The sequence below is a fragment of the Neofelis nebulosa genome, chromosome 3, assembly GCF_028018385.1.
Source record: "Neofelis nebulosa isolate mNeoNeb1 chromosome 3, mNeoNeb1.pri, whole genome shotgun sequence".
Classification (NCBI taxonomy): Eukaryota; Metazoa; Chordata; class Mammalia; order Carnivora; family Felidae; genus Neofelis; species Neofelis nebulosa.
The window spans coordinates 143,820,923-143,845,704 of record NC_080784.1 but is presented as its reverse complement, the minus strand read 5'-3'; the positions used below and the strand labels follow the sequence as shown (position 1 = coordinate 143,845,704).

Here is a 24,782-nt window from a genome sequence, read left to right as displayed (position 1 = left end):
TACTAACAAAGGAGGAAGAGGCTCACTACCTAATATCAGGTTCTGTTCACCAAAAAGTATAGTAGTATACAGTATACATAATAAAATAATCTCAAAAGCTATAAAGCAAAAGCTGGGTGAACTACATGGGGGAATGAATAAATCCACAATTTTAGTGGAAATTTTAGCATTAAGTACCTTAATTACTAAAAGAGTAAATAGCCAAAAATTTGTAAAGACAAAAGATCTGAGCAATAAATTTGATCTAATGGACAAATATATATTATGACCACTTTCATACAAATAAATTTGAAAAATTAAAAAGCAAACAAATTCCAATACTACACATATGGTCCAACAAAACTGACTCATTAACAATTAGAAATCCTCAATGATCCTTCTAACTACAAATATATTGGGGTGGTAATTAAATATGTTTCATAAAGAAACACCTAGCAGTGACAGCTTTATACAATTATTCTCTATGGAATAATTTATAGAATTATCTCAAGGAACATGTTAGTTGAATCTTATACACACTTTTTAAAGAGGACAGAGGAAGAATCTCATTCAGGTCTATTTTGCTCATGAGCATATGTTTAAAATTCCTAACAGAAATTTTTTGGAGAGAGGCAGTCCACCAGGGACCCTGTAGTTCCCTCTTCATTCTTGGTGAGTATGACAGATGCTGAGGCCTATCAGTCTGATACTGAGCAGTTTCTATAGCTAGCTATACTGGCAACTAGATAGGTTAAGGCAACCATAGTAATATTTCCATGTAACTCTTTGCCCTTTGGGGAATCAGGACTAGCTTTTTGCTGCTTGCTACAGTATTTGCTTCTTCCTTCAAAAGTGCTGGAGTGATAGACTTGAACTACCCAGGTGCAATGCAAACTCACTGTGTACACAGCACGTGGCTGGTTGGGCCCATCTTATTGTTTGAAGTCATAATGTTCTTTGTCTCTGACCCAGGAGTCTCACTGTCTTCTGCCACTATCCATGAAACAATAATTGGCTAACTTATTAGCTTATAAGAGTAAAAATCTCCAAGCTTTCACAGTCCTTGACATATATTATCAAAATAAATCCAGCATATGAAAGCACCAGGGTGGATTTATCTCAGTAAGACAAGTGTAGTTAAATTGGAAATGATGGGGGCACCTGGCTGGCTCAGTCAGAAAAGCATGTGACTCTTGATCACACCATAGTAAGTTTGAGCCCAAAAGAGGGTGTAGAGATCACATAACAAAACATTTAAAAAGGAATAAAAAGTAAAAACTGTACAGATACAATTTATTAACTCAACCTATGAAATGAGAAAAATAATCATTTCATAATTGATGAAAAAAATATTTAATAAAATTCAGCACTTGCATAAATAGAAACAGAAGAAAGCTTCAGAGCACCTGGTTGGTTCAGTCAGTTTAGTGTCTGATTTTGGCTCAGGTCATGATCTTACAGTTTGTAGGTTCAAGACCCACTTTGAGTTCTGTGCTGACAGCTCAGAGCCTGGAGCCTGCTTCAGATTCTGTGTCTCTCTGTCTCTCTCTGTCTCTCTCTCTCTCTCTGTCTCTCTCTCTCTCTCTCTGCCCCTCCCCAGCTTGTCTCTCTCCCTCTCAAAAATGAATAATAAACCTTTTGTTAAAAAAAGGAAAACTTGGGGCGCCTGGGTGGCTCAGCTGGTTAAGCGTCCGACTTTGGCTCAGGTCGTGATCACGCGATCTGTGATTTCGAGCCCCGCGTTGGGCTCTGTGCTGACAGCTTGGAGCCTGAAGCCTGGAGCCTGGAGCCTGCTTTGCATTCTGTGTCTCCCTCTCTCTGCCCCTTGCTCACACTCATGCTGTCTTCTCTGTCTCTCAATAATAAATAGAAGTTAAAAAAAATTTTTTTAAAAAAAGGAAAACTTCTAAAAAAAAAACCTAAAAAACTAAAAATTATAAAGCAAGTATCATTATTAATGGAAAAATATTAGCAGCATTTATTTTAAAATTTAGAATAGAAACATACCCACCCAGTATTAATACTTCTACTCAACATTATAGTAAAATACCCAGAAATAAGCACATAAGATTTTGAAACAAAACCACCATCAGCACATTAAATGATTACCTGCATACAAAACCCAAAGGAATCCGCAGGCAAATTTTAAGAAGGATGAGAATTAGGCAAAAACTTTACTATAAATCAGTTTTTCTTACTTGTATTTCTATACAAGTATTTCTTGTACTTGTATTTCTATACAAAAGATGTGCAGAAAATTATAAAATTTTATTTGAAGACATTAACTAAGATCTAAATAAATGGACAAGATGCTAAAATTCATAGATAGGAAGACTCAATATATTAAGATGTCAATTCTTACAGAAATCAAGAAACTGATCCCATTTACAACTGTACCAAGAACAATAAAATACCTAGGAATAAACCTAACCAAAGCTTTAAAAGACCTGTATGCTGAAAACCTTAGAAAACTTATGAAGGAAATTGAAGAAGACACAAAGAAATGGAAAAACATTCCATGCTCATGGATTGGAAGAATAAATATTGTCAAAATGTCAATACTAACCAAAGCAATCTACACATTCAATGCAATCCCAATCAAAATTGCACCGGCAGGGGTGCCTGGGTGGCTCAGTCGGTTAAGTGTCCGACTTCGGCTCAGGTCATGATCTTGCGGTTCGTGGGTTCAAGCCCTGCATCAGGCTCTGTGCTGACAGCTCAGAGCCTGGACTCTGCTTTGGATTCCGTGTCTCCCTCTCGCTCCGCTCCTCCCCTACTCATGCTCTCTCTTTCTCAAAAATAAATAAACATTAAAATAAAAAAACTGCACCAGCATTCTTCTCAAAGCTAGAACAAACAATCCTAAAACGTGTATGGAACCACAAAAGACCCCCGAATAGCCAAAGTAATACTGAAGAAGAAAACCAATGCAGGAGGCATCACAATCCCAGACTTGAGCCTCTACTACAAAGCTGTAATCATCAAGACAGTGTGGTACTGACACAAAAACAGACACATAGACCAATGGAATAGAATAGATAATCCAGAATTGGACCCACAAATGCACGGCCAACTAATCTTTGACAAAGCAGGAAAGAGTATCCAATGGAAAAGAGACAGTCTCTTAAGCAAATAGTGCTGGGAGAAATGGATAGCAACATGCAGAAGAATGAAACTAGACTGCTTTCTTACACTGTACTCAAAATGGATGAAAAACCTGAATGTGAGACAGGAAACCATCAAAACCCTAGAGGAGAAAGCAGGCAACAACCTCTTTGACCTCAGCCACAGCAATTTCTTACTTGACACATCTCCAAAGGCAAGGGAATTAAAAGCAAAAATGAACTACTGGAACCTCATCAAGATAAAAAGCTTCTGCACTGCAAAGGAAACAATCAACAAAACTAAAGGCAACGTACAGAATAGGAAAAGATACTTGCAAAGGACATATCAGATAAAGGGCTGGTATCCAAAATCTATAAAGAACTCACCAAACTCCACACCCAAAAAATAAATAAATCCAGTGAAAAATGGGCAGAAGACATGAATAGACACTTTTCCAAAGAAGACATCCAGATGGCCAACAGACACATAAAAAGATGCTCAATGTCACTCATCATCAGGGAAATATAAATCAAAGCCACACTGAGATACCACCTCACACTGGTCAGAGTGGCTAAAATGAACAACTCAGGAAACTATAGATGCTGGCGATGATGTGGAGAAATGGGAAACCCTCTTGCACTGTTGGTGGGAATGCAAACTGGTGCAGCTGCTCTGGAAAACAGTGTGGAGGATTCTCAAAAAATTAAAAATAGAACTACCTTATGATCCAGCAATAGCACTACTAGGAATTTATCCAAGGGATATAAGAGTGCTGATTAGTAGGGGCACATGTATCCCAATGTTTATAGCAGCACTTTCAACAACAGCCAAATTATAGAAAAAGAGCTTAAATGTCCAACTGATGAATGGATAAAGAAGATGTGCTTTATATATATACGATGGAATACTACTTGGCAATGAGAAAGAATGAAATCCTGCCATTTGCAGCAACGTGGATGGGACTAGAGGATATTAATCTAAGTGAAATCAGTCAGAGAAAGATATCATAAGTTTTCACTCATATGTGGATCTTGAGAAACTTAAAAAAAAGACCATAGGGGAAGGAAAGGGGAAAAAAATAGTTACAAACAGAGAGGGAGGGAGACAAACCATAAGAGACTCTTAAAAATGCAGAGCACAAACTGAGGGTTGATGGGGGGTGGGGGAGAGGGGAAAGTGGGTGATGGGCATTGAGGAAGGGCACTTGTTGGGATGAGCACTGGGTATTATTGTATGGAAGCCAATTTGACAAATTATATTTTAAAATATAATTATAAAAAATAATTATAATAAAAACAAAGTCAATTCTTCCTGAATTGACCTACACATTCAATGCAGCCCCAAAGTTCTAACAACATTTTTGGTGAACTATAACAAATTATTTCTTATGTATGAGGGATTGAAGACAGCCAGACTACCACCACACTGTGAAAGGAAAACATAAGGGAATTCCCAAACCATATATAAAGTCTTAATATAAAGCCATAAAAATGATTATGACAATGTAGTAATTAGTGCAAGGTTAGACAAACTGACTTCTGGATATACAAAATGGAGATCCAAAAACAGACCCTACCATAGCTGATAGGTGACTTTCTTGATGATCAGTGAGAAAAGGGAAAACTATTCACTAAATGATAGTGAGATGGTTGGTTATATACATAGAACAAAAACAGGATTACATCAGTCTCTAAATGAGACCCCCTCATACTATATTAAAACATCAGTTCTGGGATGCCTGGGTGGCTCAGTCGCTAAAGCATCCGACTTCAACTCAGGTCATGATCTGGCGGTTTGTGAGTTCGAACCCCACATGGACACTCTGCTGACAGTTCAGAGCCTGGAGCCTGCTTCGGATTCTGTCTCCTTCTGTCTCTGCTCCTCCCCTGCTCGGGCTCTCTCTCTCAAAAATAAATAAACATTAAAAAAAAAAAATCAGTTCCAAAATGGTATTAGAAGTACTGGACAGGTACATGCAAAAGAATAAAACTGGTCCACTTTCTCACACCACACACAAAAATAAACTCAAAATGGTTTAATAACCTCAATGTAAGACCAGAAGCCATAGCATGCCTAAAGGAAAAACAAAGGCAGTCAAGTCCTGGACACTGGTTTTAATATCTTTCTGAATCTCTCTACTCAGGCAACGTAAACAAAAGCAAAATTAAGTAACTGGACTATATCAAACTAAAAAGCTTTTGCACAGTGAAGGAAACCATCAACGAAACAAAAAAGCAATCTAATGAATGGGAGAAGATGTGTAAATGCTGTATCTATGAAGGCTTCATATCCAAAATATACAAAGTACTCTGCAAGTCACACCCCCCCCCCAAAAAAAAAAACTGATTAAAAATGGGCAGGGGACCTGCAAAGACATTTTCCCAAAGACATACAGAAGGCCAACAGACACATGAAAAGATGCTCAACATCAACAGTCATCAAAGAAATGCATATCAAAACCACAATGAGCTATCACATCACACCAGTCAGCATGGCTGGTATCTAAAGACAAGAAATAACCAGTTTTGGCAAGGATGTGGAGAAAAGAGAACCCTTTTACACTGTTGGTGGGAAGGTAAATTAGTGCATCCACTATGGAACCCAGTACAGAGCAATCCCTATCAAAATAACACCAACATTCTACATAGAGCTAGAACAAACAATCCTAAAATTTGTATGGAACCAGAAAAGACCCTGAATAGCCAAAGCAATCCTAAACAAGAAAACCGAAGCTGGAGGTATCACAATTCCAGACTACAAGCTATATTATTACAAAGCTGTAATTGTTGAGACAGTATGGTACAGGCACAAAAACAGATATATAGGTCAATGGAACAGAATAGAGAACAAAGAAATACACCCACAAATGTATGTCCAACTAATCTTTAACAAAGCAGGAAAGAATATTCAATGGAAAAAAGACCATCTCTTCAGCAAATGGTGCTGGGAAAATGAGACAGCAACAAGCAGAAGACATGTATGGACTACTTTCTTACGCCATACACAAAATAAACTCAAAACAGATAAGACTTAAATGAAACACAGGAAGTCATCAAAACCGTAGAGAAGACAGGCAACAACCTCTTTGACCTTGGCCACAGCAACTTCTTGACATGTCTCTGGAGGCAAGGGAAACAAAAGCAAAAATGAACTATTGGGACCTCATCAGGATGATAAAAAAAAAAAAAAAAAAAAAAAAAAAAAAAGCTTCTACACAGCAAAGGAAACCACCAGCAAAACTAAAAGGCAACCAACCGAATGAAAGATTATTTGCAAATCACATATCGGATAAAGGGTTAGTATCCAAAATCTATAAAGAACATAAACTCAACACCCAAGAAACAAATAATCCAGTGAAGAAATGGACAAAAGACATAGACACATTTCCAAAGAAGATATCCAGACGGCTAAGACACACATGAAAAGATGCTCAACATCACTCATCATCAGGGAAATAATCAAAACCAAAATGAGATACTGCTTCACACCTGTCATAATGGCTAAAATGAATAATTCAGGCAGCAAAAGATGTTGGTGAGGATGCAGAAAAAGAGGAAAGCTTTTGCACTGCTGGTGGGAATGCAAACTGGTGCTGCTACTCTGGAAAACAATATAGAGGTTCCTCAAAAAATTAAAAATAGACTATCCTACACCCAGCAATTGCATGACTAGGTACTTATCCAAGGATACAAGAGTGCTGATTTGGAGGGGCAAATGCACCCCAATGTTTATAGCAGAACTATCAACAATAGCCAAATTATGGAAAGAGCCCAAATGTCTATCGACTGATGAATGCATAAAGATGTGTGGTGTGTGTGTGTGTGTGTATACATGTATGTATACACACACACTGGAATATTACTTGGCAATGAAAAATAATGAAATGTTGCCATTTACAACAACATGGATGGAACTAGAGTGTATTATGTTAAGTGAAGTTAGAGAAAAACAAATCTGTGATTTCACTCATGCGGAATTTAAGACACAAAATAGATGAACATAAGGGAAGGGAAGCAAAAAATAATATAAAAACAGAGAAGGAAACAAACCCTCTAAAATACAGAGAACAACCTGAGGGTTACTGATGGGGTGTTGGGTGGACGAATGGACAAGGGGCATTAGGGAGGACACGCTGCGATGAGCACTGGGTGTTATATGTAAGTAATGAATCACTAAATTCTATTCCTGAAATCATTATTACATATATGTTAACTAACTTGGATTTAAATTTTTAAAAATTTTAAACAGGAAAATAGTACAGAGGTTCCTCAAAAAGTTACATAGAAATCTAATACAATCCAATAATTCCACCTCTGCACATTTACCAGAAAATGAAAACACTAATTCAAAAAGATATACACACCCTTATGTTTACTGCAACATTATTTAAAATAGCCAAGATATGGAAGCAACCCAAATATCCATCCATAGATGAATGGATAAAGAAGACGGGGTGTGTGTATGTATATATATATATAAATAAAAGAATATTACTAAACCATTAAAAATAAGAGATCTTGCCATTTGTGACGTGACAGGCATAGAAAGTATTATCCTAGGTAAGTTAGAAATACAAATACCACAGATTCTATTGATTTCACTTATATACAGAATAAAAAAGAAAACAAATGAATAAACAAAAAGCAGAATCAGACCTATAAATACAGAGACCAAAGTGATGGCTGCCAGATAACTGCCAATGGACAAAATGAGTGAAGAGGAAAGGCTCCTAGTCATAGAACGGGTAAGTCAGGAGAATGAAAAGTACATCACAGGGAATATAGTCAATGGTATTGTAATAGTGTTACATGGTAACAGATGCTAGCTACACTGAGGTGAGCACAACTTAATATATAAAGTTGAATTAATATGTTGTACACCTTAAACTAATGCAACGTTGTTTGTCTCCAAAAAAAAAAAAAAATCAACTGACCTTAAAGATATGTGCAACCCTATGTTTACTGCAGCATTATTTACAACAGCCAAGATCTGGAAATAACCTCTGTTGAGAACTGACAGGTAAATGGATAAAGAAGATGTGGCATATACATACAGAAACAGTATTCAGCCATAAAAAAGAATGAAATCTTGCCATTTGTGAAAACATGGATGGGCCTAGAGGGTATTACCCTAAGTGAAATAAATGCTCCATTCCACTCCCTTCCCTTTTCTGGAAACACAGTGCCATTTTATGAGTACTAAAACAGATTAGGAAATTTCAAGTCTTACCTTCCTAAGAATGTAAAGCTACCATTCATTAGGGACATTTTATTCCTATTTCTAAACCAATCCTGCATCTCAAACTTTGGAAAGATGGCAGAAATGGCTCTGGGTTTCTTTTCTTTTTTTATTCTCAAGTTAGTTAACATACAATGTAGTCTTGACTTCAGGAGTAGAATTTAGTGATTCATCACTTACATATATAACACTCAGTGCTCATCCGGACAAGTCCCCTCCTTAATGCTCATCACCTGTCTACCCCACCCCCATCAACCCTCACTTGGTTCTCTGCATTTAAATTTTTTTTTTTTTATGTTTCTTTACTTTTGAGAGAGACAGAGTGCGAGTGGACGAGGGGCAGACAGAGAAGGAGACACAGAATCTGAAGCAGGTTCCAGGCCCTGAGCTATCAGCACAGAGCTGGACGTGGGGCTCGAACACACAAACCAGGAGATCATGACCTGAGCCGAAATCAGATGCTCAACCGACTGAGTCACCCAGGTGCCCTTGTTCTCTGCATTTAAGAGCCTCTTATGGTTTGCCTCCCTCTATTTTTATCTTATTTTTCCTTCTCTTCCCCTATGATCATCTGTTAAGTTTGTCAAATCCCAGACATGAGTGAAATCAAGTGGTATCTGTCTTTCTTTGACTGACTTATTTCTATTTTCCTTAGCATAATAAACGTCCTTGGCTTTTCTGTATTGGATCACCTGAAGAGAAAGTGGTACTCTACCAGAATAATAGATTTTCAAAGAGAAAAGGAATGCAGATAGGTATTTACCTTAGAACAAACTGAAGTTTAATAAAAAGAAACTTATTCATAGGAATGAACAAAGCTAAGTGATAGTTCACGAAGCAGAGCTGGTACCCAATTTGAAGGACTAGAGGTCTAAGAAGAGACTTTAACAAATGCGAATCAGTAAACAAAAGGACACTAGGATCAAAGGCCAGCCAAAAACAGTAGTTTGGAAGACTAAGATTTTAACTAGTAAAATGGATGAAGGACAAGGAGATAACAGATATTCAGAATGATTCATTCAGTTGATGCTTAGTATAAATTTTATGGGAATAGGTCTTTACATGAGATAATACGGAATGGGGTATGAAACAGTAAGACAGGGAATATTTGCGTTTTCAGGAACATCACATTGTACAAAGGGTAAATCCACTGAGTTCAACAGTAAATTATTCATTTGTCACTGATGTGCTCTCCATCAATATTAGCAGGAGGAGAACGGCTGTTTTGTTTTGTTTTGTTTTAGTTTTTTTAATGTTTTTTTTTTTTAATTTTTTTTTTAACATTTATTTATTTTTGAGACAGAGAGAGACAGAGCATGAACGGGGGAGGGTCAGAGAGAGAGGGAGACACAGAATCGGAAGCAGGCTCCAGGCTCTGAGCCATCAGCCCAGAGCCCGATGCGGGGCTCGAACTCACGGACCGTGAGATCGTGACCTGAGCCGAAGTCGGCCGCTCAACCGACTGAGCCACCCAGGCGCCCCAATGTTTGTTTATTTTTGAGAGAGAGAGCATGAGCGGGGGGGGGGGGGGGGGGGGGGGGGTAGAAAAAAGAACGGAAAGGAAAGAAGGAAGAATCCGAAGCAGGCTCCAGGCTCTGAGCTATCAACATAGAACCTGATGCAGGGCTCAAACCCATGAACCATGAGATCAATGACCTGAGCCAAAGTCAGACACTTAACCGACTGAGCCACCAGGTGCCCCAAAAATGGCTGTTCTAATTGATGTTAAAAGAAGCAATGGTTATTCTTAGAGACAAAAAAATTACTACGGTCAGTACAAAAGTGTGAATTTCATGCTTCATGAGTCTAATAAGATTATAAAAAATGACAATCATTCTGTAATTTTTTTTAAATGTTTATTTATTTTGAGAGAGAGACAGACCAAGAGACCACACAAGCACAAATGGGAGAGGAACAAAAAGAGAGGGAGAGACAGGATCCCAAGCAGGCTCCATGCTGTTAATCTTCAACCATGAGATCATGTCCTGAGCCGAAATCAAGAGTTGGATGCTTAACCAACTAGCCATCCAAGTGCCCTCATAATATTTTTTAATAGAGAAGAACAGACCTGCACTCATTCCAATTCTAGCTGGATGGCTGTTTCAAGTCTAACATATAAGAATAAGATTCAGCATACAGAGATTAAGGTGAAATGTCCCAGCAGTTAAATATGAAATGCCTTGGGGTTAATCTTCAAGAAAATATTTTAGATATAACTATCCCCTGGTTCTTCATATAGGATAAAAAATATCAAAAAAAAAGTCCTACAGGGAGAGTAAAAACACAAGACATACCATTCATATAATTATCTAATTTACAAAAGATTAACTACACAAAGAAATCTAATACTATTTCTGTCATGTCAACCAATAATATCAGGATTCTTTCAATTCATATTCAAGCTTCTTTCTTAATACTCCATTATATGACATAAGCAAATGCAAACAGAACAGAACATGTTCTCAGAGACTCAAATTGTCTTTGAAGAAGGAAAATAAAATAAGGAAGTGTTTACTTTATAAGGCTTTGATTAATGTCCATTCCTCATGAGCATAGAGTAAAATATTTAACCAATATAGTACATCTGTATTTAGTCCTCTAAAATCAAAATAAACCCTTCTTCCTATGCTATGCCATAAGAGATTATTATAACAAATTTCAGTATTAATATGAATTGAGAATGACTTTCATCCCAAACTGCCTGAGATGAGATTATCAAAGGAACATCTATCTTGGATTGATATACTTTATTCAGAACAATCATTCTCATTAGGTATAGTTCATCTTTACTGTTATGTTTTCTCTCTTATAACAAACAATATGTCAGTGCAATTTTATCTACTCTATCAAAACCTGATATGGAATATTCTGCCTGGGGTTTATCCTATTAAGTCATTCTTTTATAGGTGGGGTGGCAGGCGGAACTACAGTGTCAATTTAAAATACCTCCTCTAAGAAATGTAAGAATTTTACAGAAAATTAAATATAAAATATATTTAAAATTTTTCCCCATACAAATTTGTTAAAATGATGGCAGTATGATGAAATGCTGAAGCTCAATTTGATACTGAAGAACCACTTTACTTTCAAGAGAAAGGATAATTACATTCTCAAAATTATGCGAAAACCTTACCTATATTGTAACCAAAATTGTCTTTAAAAGGCTCACAACACCTCAATACTCAGTGAGTGTTAACGCTGTCATCTTCTAACATCACTCACCTTTCAAACCTAGAGTTTGTAGCTGGAAGAGCCGACCAAGTTCATAAGGCAAAACCCGTAACAGATTGTTATTTAAAAGCAATTCCCTGTTCCAAAAAAAAAAAAAAAAAAAAGGAAAGAAAAAAGTTTAATATATCAAACTTTATTAATATCTACAATTACTTTCTTAGCCTTCCCTAACATACCATGAGTTATATTTACTTGCAAGACACATTCAATCTAAAAAATGTACAAAATGTGTAACTACCACAACTGTTAACAATGTTTCTATAATTTATTCATTCTCCAGCACAGATTACTAAAGCTGCAAGAACTACATATCATTCACAGGCTAACTCCATTCCCTTTTCTCTCTCACTCAAATGCCTACCCAAATCAAAGTGACAGATATTCTTTGTATCCAAAGACAACCAGTATCCTTGAATCCAGTATACTCCACAGGAAAATGTAACAACCAATCACCTTGATCAATTCTTATAACTGATTACACTGTAATCACATTAAGATACTATGATGAACAATCACTGACATAGGATATAACCACAGAAAATAAAGCATAATACAGATAATAGGATAATATAGGTAAGATCCAAGCTTATAATTTTGAAATTTTGGCCAGATTACAGAAAAAATAAACAGCCATATTATTAGATGACTAAAAAGTATTTTAAGAAAATAAGGAATAAGATTCTAAAACAATATAAATGTTTAATTTTAAACACATGACAGCAATTTTAAATATCACTACTTAGCCGGGAAAAAAAAATTACCACTTAGCAAATAAACATAGAAAAGCAATACCTGCCTACACTGAAAACATTTATACAAGGTCTTAAGGGACCTACAAAATTTTTTCCTATCAAGAAATTCTTAAAGAACCCTAAAGGACAAGAAATAAATCCATTTACTATCAAGTTCTAAGGTTTCCTTAAGGACTTGTGACATTTAAGTATACTTCACCTTACAAAACAGGTATGTTCCCAGAAGTTTACTTACAAGATCAGAATATTTTCTCAATTATTTATGATTATCTTATCACATGCTTGAGCCTAAAGCGAGACCTAATATTTTAATCCCAACCCACCTCGAGGCTGTTAAAAGAAATTGGTAAGACAAGCACACTTCTACTTAGAAAGCTTCAAATTGAAAGAAAGGAAATGTTCAACAGATGCCACCTCGAGCCCTGTTTAGACAATTTTTATCATTTGATCTTCAAATGCATACCAAAATCCTACTGCAAGAGGAGTAATATCTCATAATTTTCTTATTTGGTAAATTTAGAATTCTATATAGTGAGTCATATCAGTAATATTTCCTTACCTGAGAGACACCATGTTTCCTAGTTCTGCTGGTAAACTTCTGAGTTTATTGGATGACAGATCCAGGTAAACCAGATTATGAAGCTTGGCAATATCAGGTGGAATGCGACTAAGGTAATTGTCATTTAGGTGCAGTGCTGTCAAGTGTGTCAATGACCAAAGTGACGTACTTAAGCTCCGCACTCTACCTGAAAGGCAAAATTTTGAAGCATTAAATTCTAGGCCCAGGATAAAGACTAACCTCCAAGGACTAAAAAGTGGTAGAAGAGACTGCAATATACAGATACTGCATCTTTGAGGTTAGTTTTCTATTAATGCCATTTGACTGCTTCCAAACCTACCTGTTCTTTAATTTCATGTCACTTTTGCCTGACAACCATTATTTCTCATGAACTCCCCATGTATTAAATGAGATGTGGCATAATAAGGAGACCCCTGGAGTCAGGGTGATGGTGAGTTCTCAAGGAAAACATCAGGCTGACTTAAGCTTTTGTGACAGAACAGTCTTGAATTTTATTTTAAGGCACAGTCCTAACGAAAGTATTTCTTACATACTCCACAAAAAATAATAGTGAAAGGTTTGTCCATATTTTGGGCCTGGATTCTTCTACAAACTTTAAATTACCAAGAGTAATTACGATGATTTAGAACCAACATCAGATTGACCATTAGGAAAACCATTTTACCCATAAAAGAGGCATCGTTCCCAGCTTTCGATGCTACAATCAACAACTCTGGTTTAAGATTTTGCACTAAGTGCAACATACTCAAGTGAAATGGTCACACATTAAGCTTTATCAGTCAGTCAGCATCGGACAGCTATTGTAGCACATGGACTAGAAAAGATTCAGAAAACCTATCTCAGAATCCTGATTTTTATATATTTACTAGCTATATAGATCTGGGCAAATCACCTAACCGCAGCTGCTGTAAAGTGGGATATTATCTTAATAATTTATATGAAGATCATTTTATAAACTTTACAGAAGTAAAATAGAATTTAATTACATATCACATTTGAAACAACAGATCTTGATTAAAAGAGCAGTGGAAGGTGTATAGAGGCCACAAAATGTCAAATGGATGTTACTTTTCACATAGCTATCAAGCAGTCGTCAACTCAAGCTCAGATCTGGCCAGGGTTCTGTCACAGGTTCCTTCATGCTATCTATTATCAGGCTCAGGTGCCAGCTAGGATTTTGTATTTTAATAGGAAAGAAAGTGTTCAAGTGAAGAGAGGCTGTGGTAAAAGAACCTTATTTAAGTCTTACCTGGGATTTAATCAGGTGCTTCTCAACCAGGGGCAATTTTGATTTTATTCCCCAAGGGACTTTGGGACTCTGGAGACATTCTTCGTTGTCAAAACCAGAGGAGTGCTACTGGCATCTAGTGGGTAGAGGCCGGGAATACTGCTAAACACTATGCTGTATAACTGAAACTAATGTATCGATGTGTGTTAACTATACTTCAGCTTAAAAAATTATAACTTATGTAAATTATAGTCCCTAAGATGTCCACTGATATGTATTACAGTGACCTTTTATCCCATGTGTTTTAATGGAATTATTTACAAAATGGTAATATCTCATGTTAATATTCATATGTATTTAAACTTAATATATACTTAATATATTAATATGTTAATATTAACTTATATTAACTTATATTTAAACATGTATGTGGCTAACTATCATATTAAGGACCCAAACTGCTGGAGAACTATCTTCATTATCAAAATTCCAATATCATGAGGCACCTAGGTGGCTCAGTCAGTTAAGCATCCGACTTCGGCTCAGGTCATAATATCACATTTGTGAGTTCAAGCCCCATGTGGGAATTTGTACTGACAGCTCTCCCTCTGCCTCTCCCCCACTCACACTGTCTCTATCAAAAATAAACATTAAAAAAAATTCAAAATTCCAATTATCATGTCTACAATGAAATTAAAATTAATGTCCTTTAAAAAAAAAAAAAAAAAAAAAAAAGAGGAGTGCTACTGGCATCTAGTGGGTAAAGACCAGGAATGCTGCTAAATCACCTACAGTGCACACAACAGCCCCCAACCACAAAGAACTGTCTGGCCCTAAGTGTTAGCAGTGCCTAACTGAGAAACCCTGGGTTAGCCCAATAGGATCTGCTGATATTCATTCTTCTGATTACCAACATTTACCCACCAGGTTACATTTAAGCTAAATATACAGGTAATTCTTGCTATTAACACTGTAATGTGGATTTAATGCTTCCCAATGAAAGCCTGTTTGGGGGGAGGGGGGGGACAGGGGTATCACATTCTACATTATCTGTATTATACCAATTAATAAACAAAAAAACAGTAATTATATTCTATTTTTAATAAACTTTTAACTTTATAATAATTTTAGATTTACAGAAAAGCTACCAATATAGAGTTCCTGTATACCTCTCATCCAGTTCCCCTAATGTTAGTTTCTTATATTATCATGATACATTTGTCAAAACCAGGAAACTAATATTAATACATTACTTTTGTACATTATTGGTACATTGCTAATGTACAGATTTTATATTGGATTTCACCAGTTTTTCCATCTTTTTGTTATAAGATCCAATTCAAGATACCATTTTGCATTTAGTCATCATGTCTCCCTAGTCTCTTATGGTCTGTGACAGTTTCTCAGTCTTTCCTTGTTTTTTATGACCTTGACACTTTTGAGGATTACTAGGTTAGGTATTTTGCAGTTTGAGTTTTTCAGCTTGAGTTTGTCTGATTTTTTTCTCACTAGTACACTATGGCTGTAAGTTTTTAGGAATCATATTCTATCTGAACAAATCCTAAACATGAAAGGTCATGTAATATAGTTATTTTTTGGAATCAACAGCTTCTAAGCTTCCTACTAGGCCAACACTAGGATGATAGGAAAATGACAAAGATTTCAGTTTCCAAAAATAATTACTCTGCAATAGCCAAAATTAAATCTATTATATCAAAGAACCTGGTTACTCAGAAACAAAACTCCCAATGTCCTCAATTTCAGATGCCAACTCTGGCTCAAGGTATTATTTCAAAAGAAAGAACAGGAAAAAGATATTTAGTCACAGGTAAATTAAACACCAGTACTCAGAATCTTTTATTTTCTCAATTAGTTCATCTAAGTACAAATGTACAACATAGGAATAAATACAATACTCAATTCTTGCTCATTATTGCTATTATATCCTGGATTAAACGCTTCAGATTCCACTCACCCGAGATTTCTAATTCTGCCCAGTGAGATTTTTTCCCATTGGCTACCTCCTCTGCTGACATGATGGTATAAATTCTGCGAGGATCTGGAGGATCATATTTTTCCTTTGGCATCCCTATTAGTCTGTTAAAAAAAAAAAAAAAAAAAAAAGGATAATCAACAATTACCACAGTCTCACAGAAAAAAGAAAAATGGGATGTAAATTTTCTTTTCCTTTCCCCTTGCCAGGCTAAGTCATTTCATACTAGAAATTCTCACTAGAAGAAAACATGTCTGCAGTATGTTAGGCTCTTGCAGGAACTCAGTAACAGATGCATAAGGGAAAATGCGAATAAGCAAAGACATTGCATTTCACATTGAACTTTGTAGTTGCTTCCCGAACTTCCACCCATTCTTGCTTTAGCAGCCTTGCTTTCCCAAACAGACAGACCCTACACCAGTTTTCTGAATGGATTTTGACTAGTCTAAGAATATCAAAGTAATCCTGTCCTCCTTGCCTCGGTGATATTCAAATAGCTTGTATTTAAGACAATCAGCACATGACATTCCTCTTGTCACAGAGATTAGCTCAGATGTATCTAATAACCATGAAGCTTAAGACGCATTCTATTCAGGCTTCTCTATCCTGCTAATCATAGAAGAATATAGCCCAGATTGCTACTGGCAACCATCCAACGATTATAAGGGAAGCCAGCCACAGAAGTCAGAGTCTAGAAAATAGACAAAGCCAGAGTCCTCACCAAATCATACCTGTAGGACTCCCGAACACTGGGCTTTTTGCATACACAAGCCAATATATATTACTTATTGTTTAAACTAGTTTAGCTTGTGTTTTTCATCACTTGCAGTCAAAAGCATCACACAGAATGATATCTTAGTATGAGCCTGTCTTGGTTTAACCTGTTGTTCTGAGGCAGCATCATTCCTTTTCACTCTCAGAAGTGTCCATGCCACCGAATTGAAACTAGTATTATTATATACTCTTCTTCATGTAACTGCCAAAATAATCACTGACTGATCACGAATGGTAAAAACTAGATATAAAAATCCTCAAGTGTGCAATGTATGAAGCATATGACAAATGGCACTGAAAGTAACCATTCAAGGAGTCCAACACAAGAATTACTGCTTGGTAACTGGCAGAAAATAAAATCCAGTTTAGATATAGCAATAATAGCAAATGACAAAGCCCTGAACCTAATTAAAATCCTACATGCTATCTGTAAGTTGCCTTGTTATTAGTATATTGGTTCTCTTTGCTCATATTTCATACACATACACACACACCCCAAAACCAAGTGTCTCGATCTGAGAGTGTTTCCAACTAAAGTTTAGAATTTATAATTCAATGTAATTTACTTTCACATGGTCTGAAATTTGTTATATACAGAGAATAAAGAAAAATTAGTGGTATTCTATGTTTCAAAAAAAATCAAAGCTAGTTTATAAGAACAGAATCAAAATTTCCTACACCATAATCTACTCATATTTCTGAAGGTAAAATAGTCACTTTCCTCTTTTAAAAGGGGTAAAGAGAAAGTTTTCCAGATTTATTAATCTGTTTAACAGTAGTCTGCTTCCAAGTTTCCAGGTTAAGCCCTTCCTTCTGCTTTAATCTTATCATACAAGTTGGTTCATACTGACCCTTCTATTTCCCATACATATCCCAGGATCTTCATACAGCACAAAGAATATGATAATTTTCCATGGGAAAAAAAACTTGATTTCTACCACATTCGGCCTATGTAAAATACTTCAAAAAATAAAATTTTTAGATAACAAGATTTTCAGAATTTCTACCATGCATGAGGAATGTGTACCTCTGTGAGTACTTCTGCATACTAATACGAAAATCTGCAAAAACACAAGATTAAGGAAAGCCAAAACACACAAACAACATGCTACAAAATCCATGAACTACATTGCAGATGGGTAAAAAATAAAGACTGCAAAATATGCAAAACAAATGTTTCAAAATTCTAATTCATTTTCACAAAACATAGAGGTCAACTTAATGTGGTTTTTAATAATGGCTCCCACTGGATGGTATGTTCCTTAAGGGGACTATCAGTCATTTCTGTGTGGAGGCATATCATTTTTATATTGCTATATAGTTCCTTCCACATAGTAGGCCCTTAATATGTATTTGTGGAATGAATATATGCTTTGTAATACTAAAATCTGCCACCTTCCTCCTGCTTTTTCCATCTCACAGCCAATTTTCAGTCAATGCTTTTCTAAAAATTATTCCCAGGAAATGCTAATTAATCGACATGTTCAATTTCCCTAAATATTTTAAAAATCTATATAGGTCAATAATTGCCATCTCTTCTGGCCCTGTAATTCTAATCTTGAAATCAGCTACTATATAAAATGATTTTTTTTAATTTTTCACAAGTTTCCATCTTCCTAAATCCACTAAAATTTATAAAATCTGTTCCTGCAAAACAAATCCATGAAACGTTTACCAGTGTTTACATGTAAAACCAAAGTAATATTAATACTGCCATATTAGCGGTCAGAGATCTCTTCCAGATTTGATTAGGAAACCAATGAAAATACAAGCACTTAATTAAAAATGAATATAGATTTCAATAGTCTGATTAAAGTGGTAACATTTTACTTTTGGCTTAACAAGCAACTTAGTAGAGTCTTCAGTTCTGGTGATCACTACTGTCTCAAACATCAGGTTTTCAAAATTGCTACTAAAGACTTAGAGAATTCAAATTTGGGAAATTGGCAATATTAAAGCCTCTTATTCAGCTTTATTTTTTCCCTCTCAGTTCCTCATCACCAACTTTGCACATTGGAGACATACCTCAAAAACTTATTTCAAAATAAATTAAAATACATAATACTGATTCAAATGTATTTAACTCTTTAAATGTGACGCTGATAGTGTGGTTTCTAACAGTCTCATATACAGGTCATTCCAAGACTTAAATACTGAGTGATGAATACATTTTATCTAAAAAATAGAAATGTTTTATTTTGGAAAGCCTAACAGCTAATTCCTTTCCCTATCTTCTTTTTCAAATTGATCAAACAGGAAGCTTTTGGTTTTTCCATGACTTTCTAATTTTTACAACATCTTACATCAGTTCCCAGAGGATCCTCCCATTACATCAACCTAATTTATACTGGGTATCCTTATCTTGTAATAGAGTACAATAAAAGCCCCTTTGGCAACACAACCTGTCTAACTTTCCAGTCTTCGACCCTATTTCAACACTATAAAAAATACTCCACATAGCTTCCCAAATGCTAACTACATAAGCTTCTTTAAACCTGCCACCCACTTTCCATCCATTGGATCTTAGCATAGCACCTACATGACCTTCCCAGATCCTAGTGCAAAATTTCTGAGAGTTACCATCAGTCCTGGCCAAAGAACCGAATTATGTCTGACTTCTTAGTTCCTACATGAACTATCCTAAAAGTAAACTAGTTTTAATCTCCACCATTGAAAGCTGATTAATCACGACCACATAGTGAAGATTTTCATTAGTTTCTCTTCTGTTCCACAGGAAAAACCTCATGTAAACTTATAAAATATGAACTTCATAGAAAATGTATTTCAATTTTTCAATTACAAGCAATATTATATGTAACACTAGAGCTATTTTGACCTAGAAATTTGTATTTTATTTTTTTAATGTTTGTTTATTTTTGAGAGAGAGTGGGAGAGCAGGAGAAGGGCAGAGAGAGAGGGAGACAGAATCCAAAGCAGGCTCCAGGTTTTTAGCTGTCAGCACAGAGCCCAATGCAGGGTTCAAACGAAGGAGCTGTGAGATCATGGCTTTAGCCAAAGTTGGATGCTAAACCGACTGAGCCGCCCAGGTGCCCCTGCCCTAGAAAAATTTTAAATGGAGCTTCCAAAACAAAAAAATGTAACATACCTGTATATCACGTCGTTTCAATGAACAGCATATTACAAAATATATATGAAATACATCCAAATACACTATTGCTAAAGAATCCCAAATCTCAAATTTTATATCTGAAGCTAATAAAACAACAACTGCTCCCTGCTCCCAAACAGAACAAAATCTAATCTGAGCCAAATCAGAGCAAACTTTTAAAGCTAGAACTGGACTTCTGTTAATAGGTGGTCATCTGGAACAACTTAAAAAAAGAGCAGCCTGTATAGTACATATAAAGATTTAAGTTCTTGTGGTATTAAACCAAAGTTTCTCTCTCACATCCTGTCCAAATTTAAGGTAATTTTATCCAAGTTTATAGTACAGCACAATTACTATTACTTAGAACTCAGTCTAAGAAAGAAAGAATGCTACAAGCACGAAAGAATGTTTCATAATGAATCAGAGACTTCTAACTCAACTCTAAAATAAAAATCATTAAACATACATTTATTTCCATACAAATATTAACTGGTCATCTCAACTGTAGTCTGCAAAGTAATCTTTGGCAGAAATACAGATGCTGGCAGGGTTCCCAAAGTCAGAGGAAGACAAAATTAAGCCCACACTAGATATTTCTGCTTAACTTTTAGAGCAAGATATCTATGATTTATTGCATTTTACACATTCTCAGATAAATCTGTATTATATTGACATTTATTCCCAAAGGTTATTCCCAAATAACACATTATTTGTTACATATTGAATACTTACCTACCTAATATCCATCCTTCCCATCTGGTCTTAAGCATTAAGGCCATTTTGCTTTCTGAGAAAATAAATCTAAGTTCAACTTTTTTTAATAAAGCAAACTAACCCTTGTGCTGCAGCATTTCTGAAGTTTTTATTTCTTCATCAATATTTAACTATACAGAACTCTTAATCATTATACCTTCCCTGAATGGACTCACCAGCAGATACTAAAAAAAAAAAAAAAAAAAAGCGCCTTAGCAAATCACACTGCATACAGCAGGATCATAGTGATAAAGACGGATGACACTTAAGAGCTTAAAACATACCCTGAGATAATGATTTCATTAGCATTTCCCACTACAGGTCTATACAAGGGCCTCTCTGGTGGCATTTATCTGCAATGACATATTTAGCTAAAGTCCATATATGGTAATAACGCAAACATTCAAAAAGAACCCCAAAGTTTGGGACACCTTAGTGGCTCAGTTGGTGGAGCATCCGACTTTTGATCTCAGGGTTGTAAGTTCAAGCCCAACACTGGGTGTGGAGCCTACTCAAAAAGAACCCCAAAGTTTTCATGACTCTCACTCTAAACTAAACAAAGCAAAACCCATGTTTTATGATGGTAAAGTCACTTTATTTAAAAAAAAATAATAACCTCAGGTTTTTGGAATTTCATGTTTCTGACCAGTTTAACATTTATTCAACAAATACTTACTGTAGACCTACTACCATCATGTATTACACCAAGCACTAGGACTTCTAAAGTAAACAAGATAAACAACATCCTTGCCTTCACGTAGCTTATACCATTTTCATAGCGCTGCTTTAAAATAAAGTTATAGAATATATAGTTTACTTCCAAATAGTGCTATAAAGAATTTGGCACTTCTTGTTACTACCTTCCCCCCCACCCCCACCCCCTTATCAGGTAGTTGCATTGTTCCCTCTTGTCACTATTCTGAAAGAGTACAACTAAAGGGTAATGAAGCTGACCCTTAAAAAACTGCTTAGGTCTACTTATAAGCAGATCTTTTACACTACAGAAAATGTATTTTGTTTCTTACAATTTTCTTAATACCGTTTTCTTTTCTCTAACTTACTTTATTATAAGAGTACAATATATAATACAATATATATAACACGCAAAGTATGTGTTAATCAATGCTTTATGTTATCAGTAAAGCTTCCAGTCAACAGTAGGCCATTATTAGGGTAATATAAAGTCGTACATGAATTTTCAAATGCATGGGAGATTGGTGTCCCTAACCTCTGAGTTGTTCAAGGGCCAAATGTAATAGGTAATCCACAGAATGGTCAATGACAAGTAGAGAAACTACAGCTCCCAGGACAAGAATGGCAAGTTTTTGTTTTATTGTTTTTTCAAAGAAATACAGGGAAGCATTTACTTTTTTTTTTTTTTTTAAGGTTTATTTTTGAGAGAGAGAGAGAGAGAGAGAGAAAGCACAAGTGAAGGAGGAGCAGAGAGAAAGAGAGACTCCCAAGCAGGCTCCACACTGTTAGCACGGAATCTGATGCAGGGCTCAAACACATGGGAACTGTGAGATCATGACCTGAGCAGAAGTCGGATGCTTAACCAACTGAGCCATCCAGGTGCCCCAAGTTTTAATATTGGGGAATGGACCAAAGATAATGAGGCTAAACACTTATAAGTACATTTAATTTAAGGTGACAGCAAATACTCTTCTAACACTGCGACATTATTTATTCTATGATCCTTACTGACAAACCAAATAATTAGATAACAGTAACAAGGATTCTTTTGGTCTTTAAAAATATTTAGACTCAGGATGCCTGGCTAGCTCAATCAGATGAGCATGCAACTCTTGATCTCAGAGTCATGAGTTCAAGCCCCACATTGGGTGTAGACATTACTAAAAATAATAATAATAATAATAATTGAATTCAATGTGTCTTCATTCTATTCAGTTTATTCTTCGGGATCTACTTCAAATTCCAAGCCAAACTAGTTATCTACCCAAACAAAATGCATAGGCATACATGGATGAAAATGAGATGTCATAATGGTTACTATACTTCTTTCTAAAGGTAATCCAAAGGTAGCTTTATGTTAAACCACAATGATAACTAAAAGAAGCTTCTAACTCCATAAAGCAGTGAGGGCATAGTCTACTTGTCAGCTAAAGAAAGCACTATGGGGGGGGGGGGGGGAAATCAGAATAGAATTTTTCTGCACATTTGAAATTTTCCCTCATATGTGGAATACCAGAACACAGCAAAAGCAACATAAAACATAAATAATAAAAGGAAAAATGGAGACCTGAGATTATAAATCTACCAATCACTTCAAAATTTCAAAATAATTAGCACATTTCATTTTATTTCATCAGTAATTGATTTGGACAACAAAAGCTTACAATTCTTCTCTTACATTCCAAATTAGATCTTAGTCTCTAGCTAACAATCACTATGCTTTAATGCCTCTTGTATTTATTTACTGCCTCTCATTTACCTAAAGATATCGAACACAATCTAATTATCCTGCAGAAAATGGGAGATAATTAGACAAAAATTTTCACAACATCAATTTTTCCAGGACTATGATTTCTTCCCCCTAACCCTTTTTATCCTTTCACTTTTTTGGTGTAGCTTGTGTTTTCTATTTCCTCTGATATATACATTTTTATGTCTTTCAGTGGATGTCCAATTCTATCCACCCTTCATGGTTTAAGTCATCTTTTACCTCTTCAAAATATTTTCCCACGTAAAAATCAACAAGCTAATTCTCAAATTTATATACAGAAATCTAGAATAGCCAAAATACTTTTGAAAAAAAATATATACACTTGGGTGCACCCACTATCTAATATCAAGACTTACTATAAAGATATAGTAATCCAGACAGTTTTGTATGGATGAAAAGGGATAGACACATATAGTTCAAAGGAACAGAACTGAGAAACTAGAAATAGAACCACACAGCCAATAGATTTTCCACAGATGTGTAATAGAGATAGATTTTTAAAAATATGCTGCTAGAACAATTAGACATCCACATGCAAAAATAAATAAATAGGCATTAATCCAACCGTGTACCATAAACAAACTTACAAGGATAGTAAATTTAAGTGTAAAACCAAAAACCATAAAACTTTAGAAGAAAACATAAGAGAAAAATTAAGACCTTGGATTAGGCAAATAATTCTAAGATAAAACACAAAGTATGATCCATATAAGAAAAATACTGATAAACTGAATATCATGAAAATTTAAAACTTTTCCTCTTTGAAAGATGAATGATGAGAATGCAAGCTGGTGCAGCCACGCTGGAAAACAGTATGGAGGTTCTTCAAAAAACTAAAAACAGAACTACCCTACGACCCAGCAATTGCACTACTAGGTATTTATCCAAGGGATACAGGTGTGCTGTTTTAAAGAGACACATGCACCCCAATGTTTATAACAACACTATCAATAATAGCCAAAGTATGGAAAGAGCCCAAATGTCCATCGATGGAGGAATGGATAAAGAAGATGTGGTGTGTGTGTGTGTGTGTGTGTGTGTGTGTGTGTATAAAATGGAGTATTACTTGGAAATCAAAATGAATGAAATCTTGCCATTTGCAACTACGTGGATGGAACTAGAGGGTATTATGTTAAGTGAAATTAGTCAGAGAAAGACAAATATCACATGACTTCACTCATATGAGGACTTTAAGAGACAAAACAGATGAACATAAGGGAAGGGAAACAAAAATAATATCAAAACAGGGAGGGGGACAAAACATAAGAGTCTCATAAATATGGAGAACAAACTGAGGATTACTGGAGGGGTTGTGGGAACGGGGAAGGGCTAAATTGGTAAGGGGCACTAAGGAATCTACTCCTGAAATCATTGTTGCACTACATGCTAACTAATTTGGATGTAGTATTAACAAATAAAAAATTAAAATTAAAAAAAAGAAAGATGAATGAAAAGACATGCCCAGGATTGAGAATAATTATTTGCGAAACACCAATCTGTAAAAGCACTCCAGAATATAAAAGGAACTCTCAAAACAAAATCTTAAGAAAAACAACCTAATAAAAAAATTGGCAAA

At 35.5% G+C, this 24,782-nt stretch overlaps 1 protein-coding gene across 4 annotated transcripts in view; it reads right to left on the bottom strand.

Moving 5' to 3' along the window:
* The window catches only part of CNOT6L (CCR4-NOT transcription complex subunit 6 like), a 120,396-nt gene that overhangs the window by 58,863 nt on the left and 36,751 nt on the right, over positions 1 to 24,782 (bottom strand). For all 4 annotated transcript variants that reach the window (XM_058722168.1, XM_058722169.1, XM_058722167.1 and 1 more), the window contains exons 2-4: positions 16,089 to 16,210; positions 12,865 to 13,051; positions 11,545 to 11,630 (exon numbers count right to left, since the gene is read on the bottom strand). In XM_058722168.1, the coding sequence (XP_058578151.1) occupies positions 11,545 to 11,630; positions 12,865 to 13,051; positions 16,089 to 16,200 (385 nt within the window). In that variant the 5' untranslated portion in view covers positions 16,201 to 16,210. The remainder of the gene's footprint in view (positions 1 to 11,544; positions 11,631 to 12,864; positions 13,052 to 16,088; positions 16,211 to 24,782) is intronic.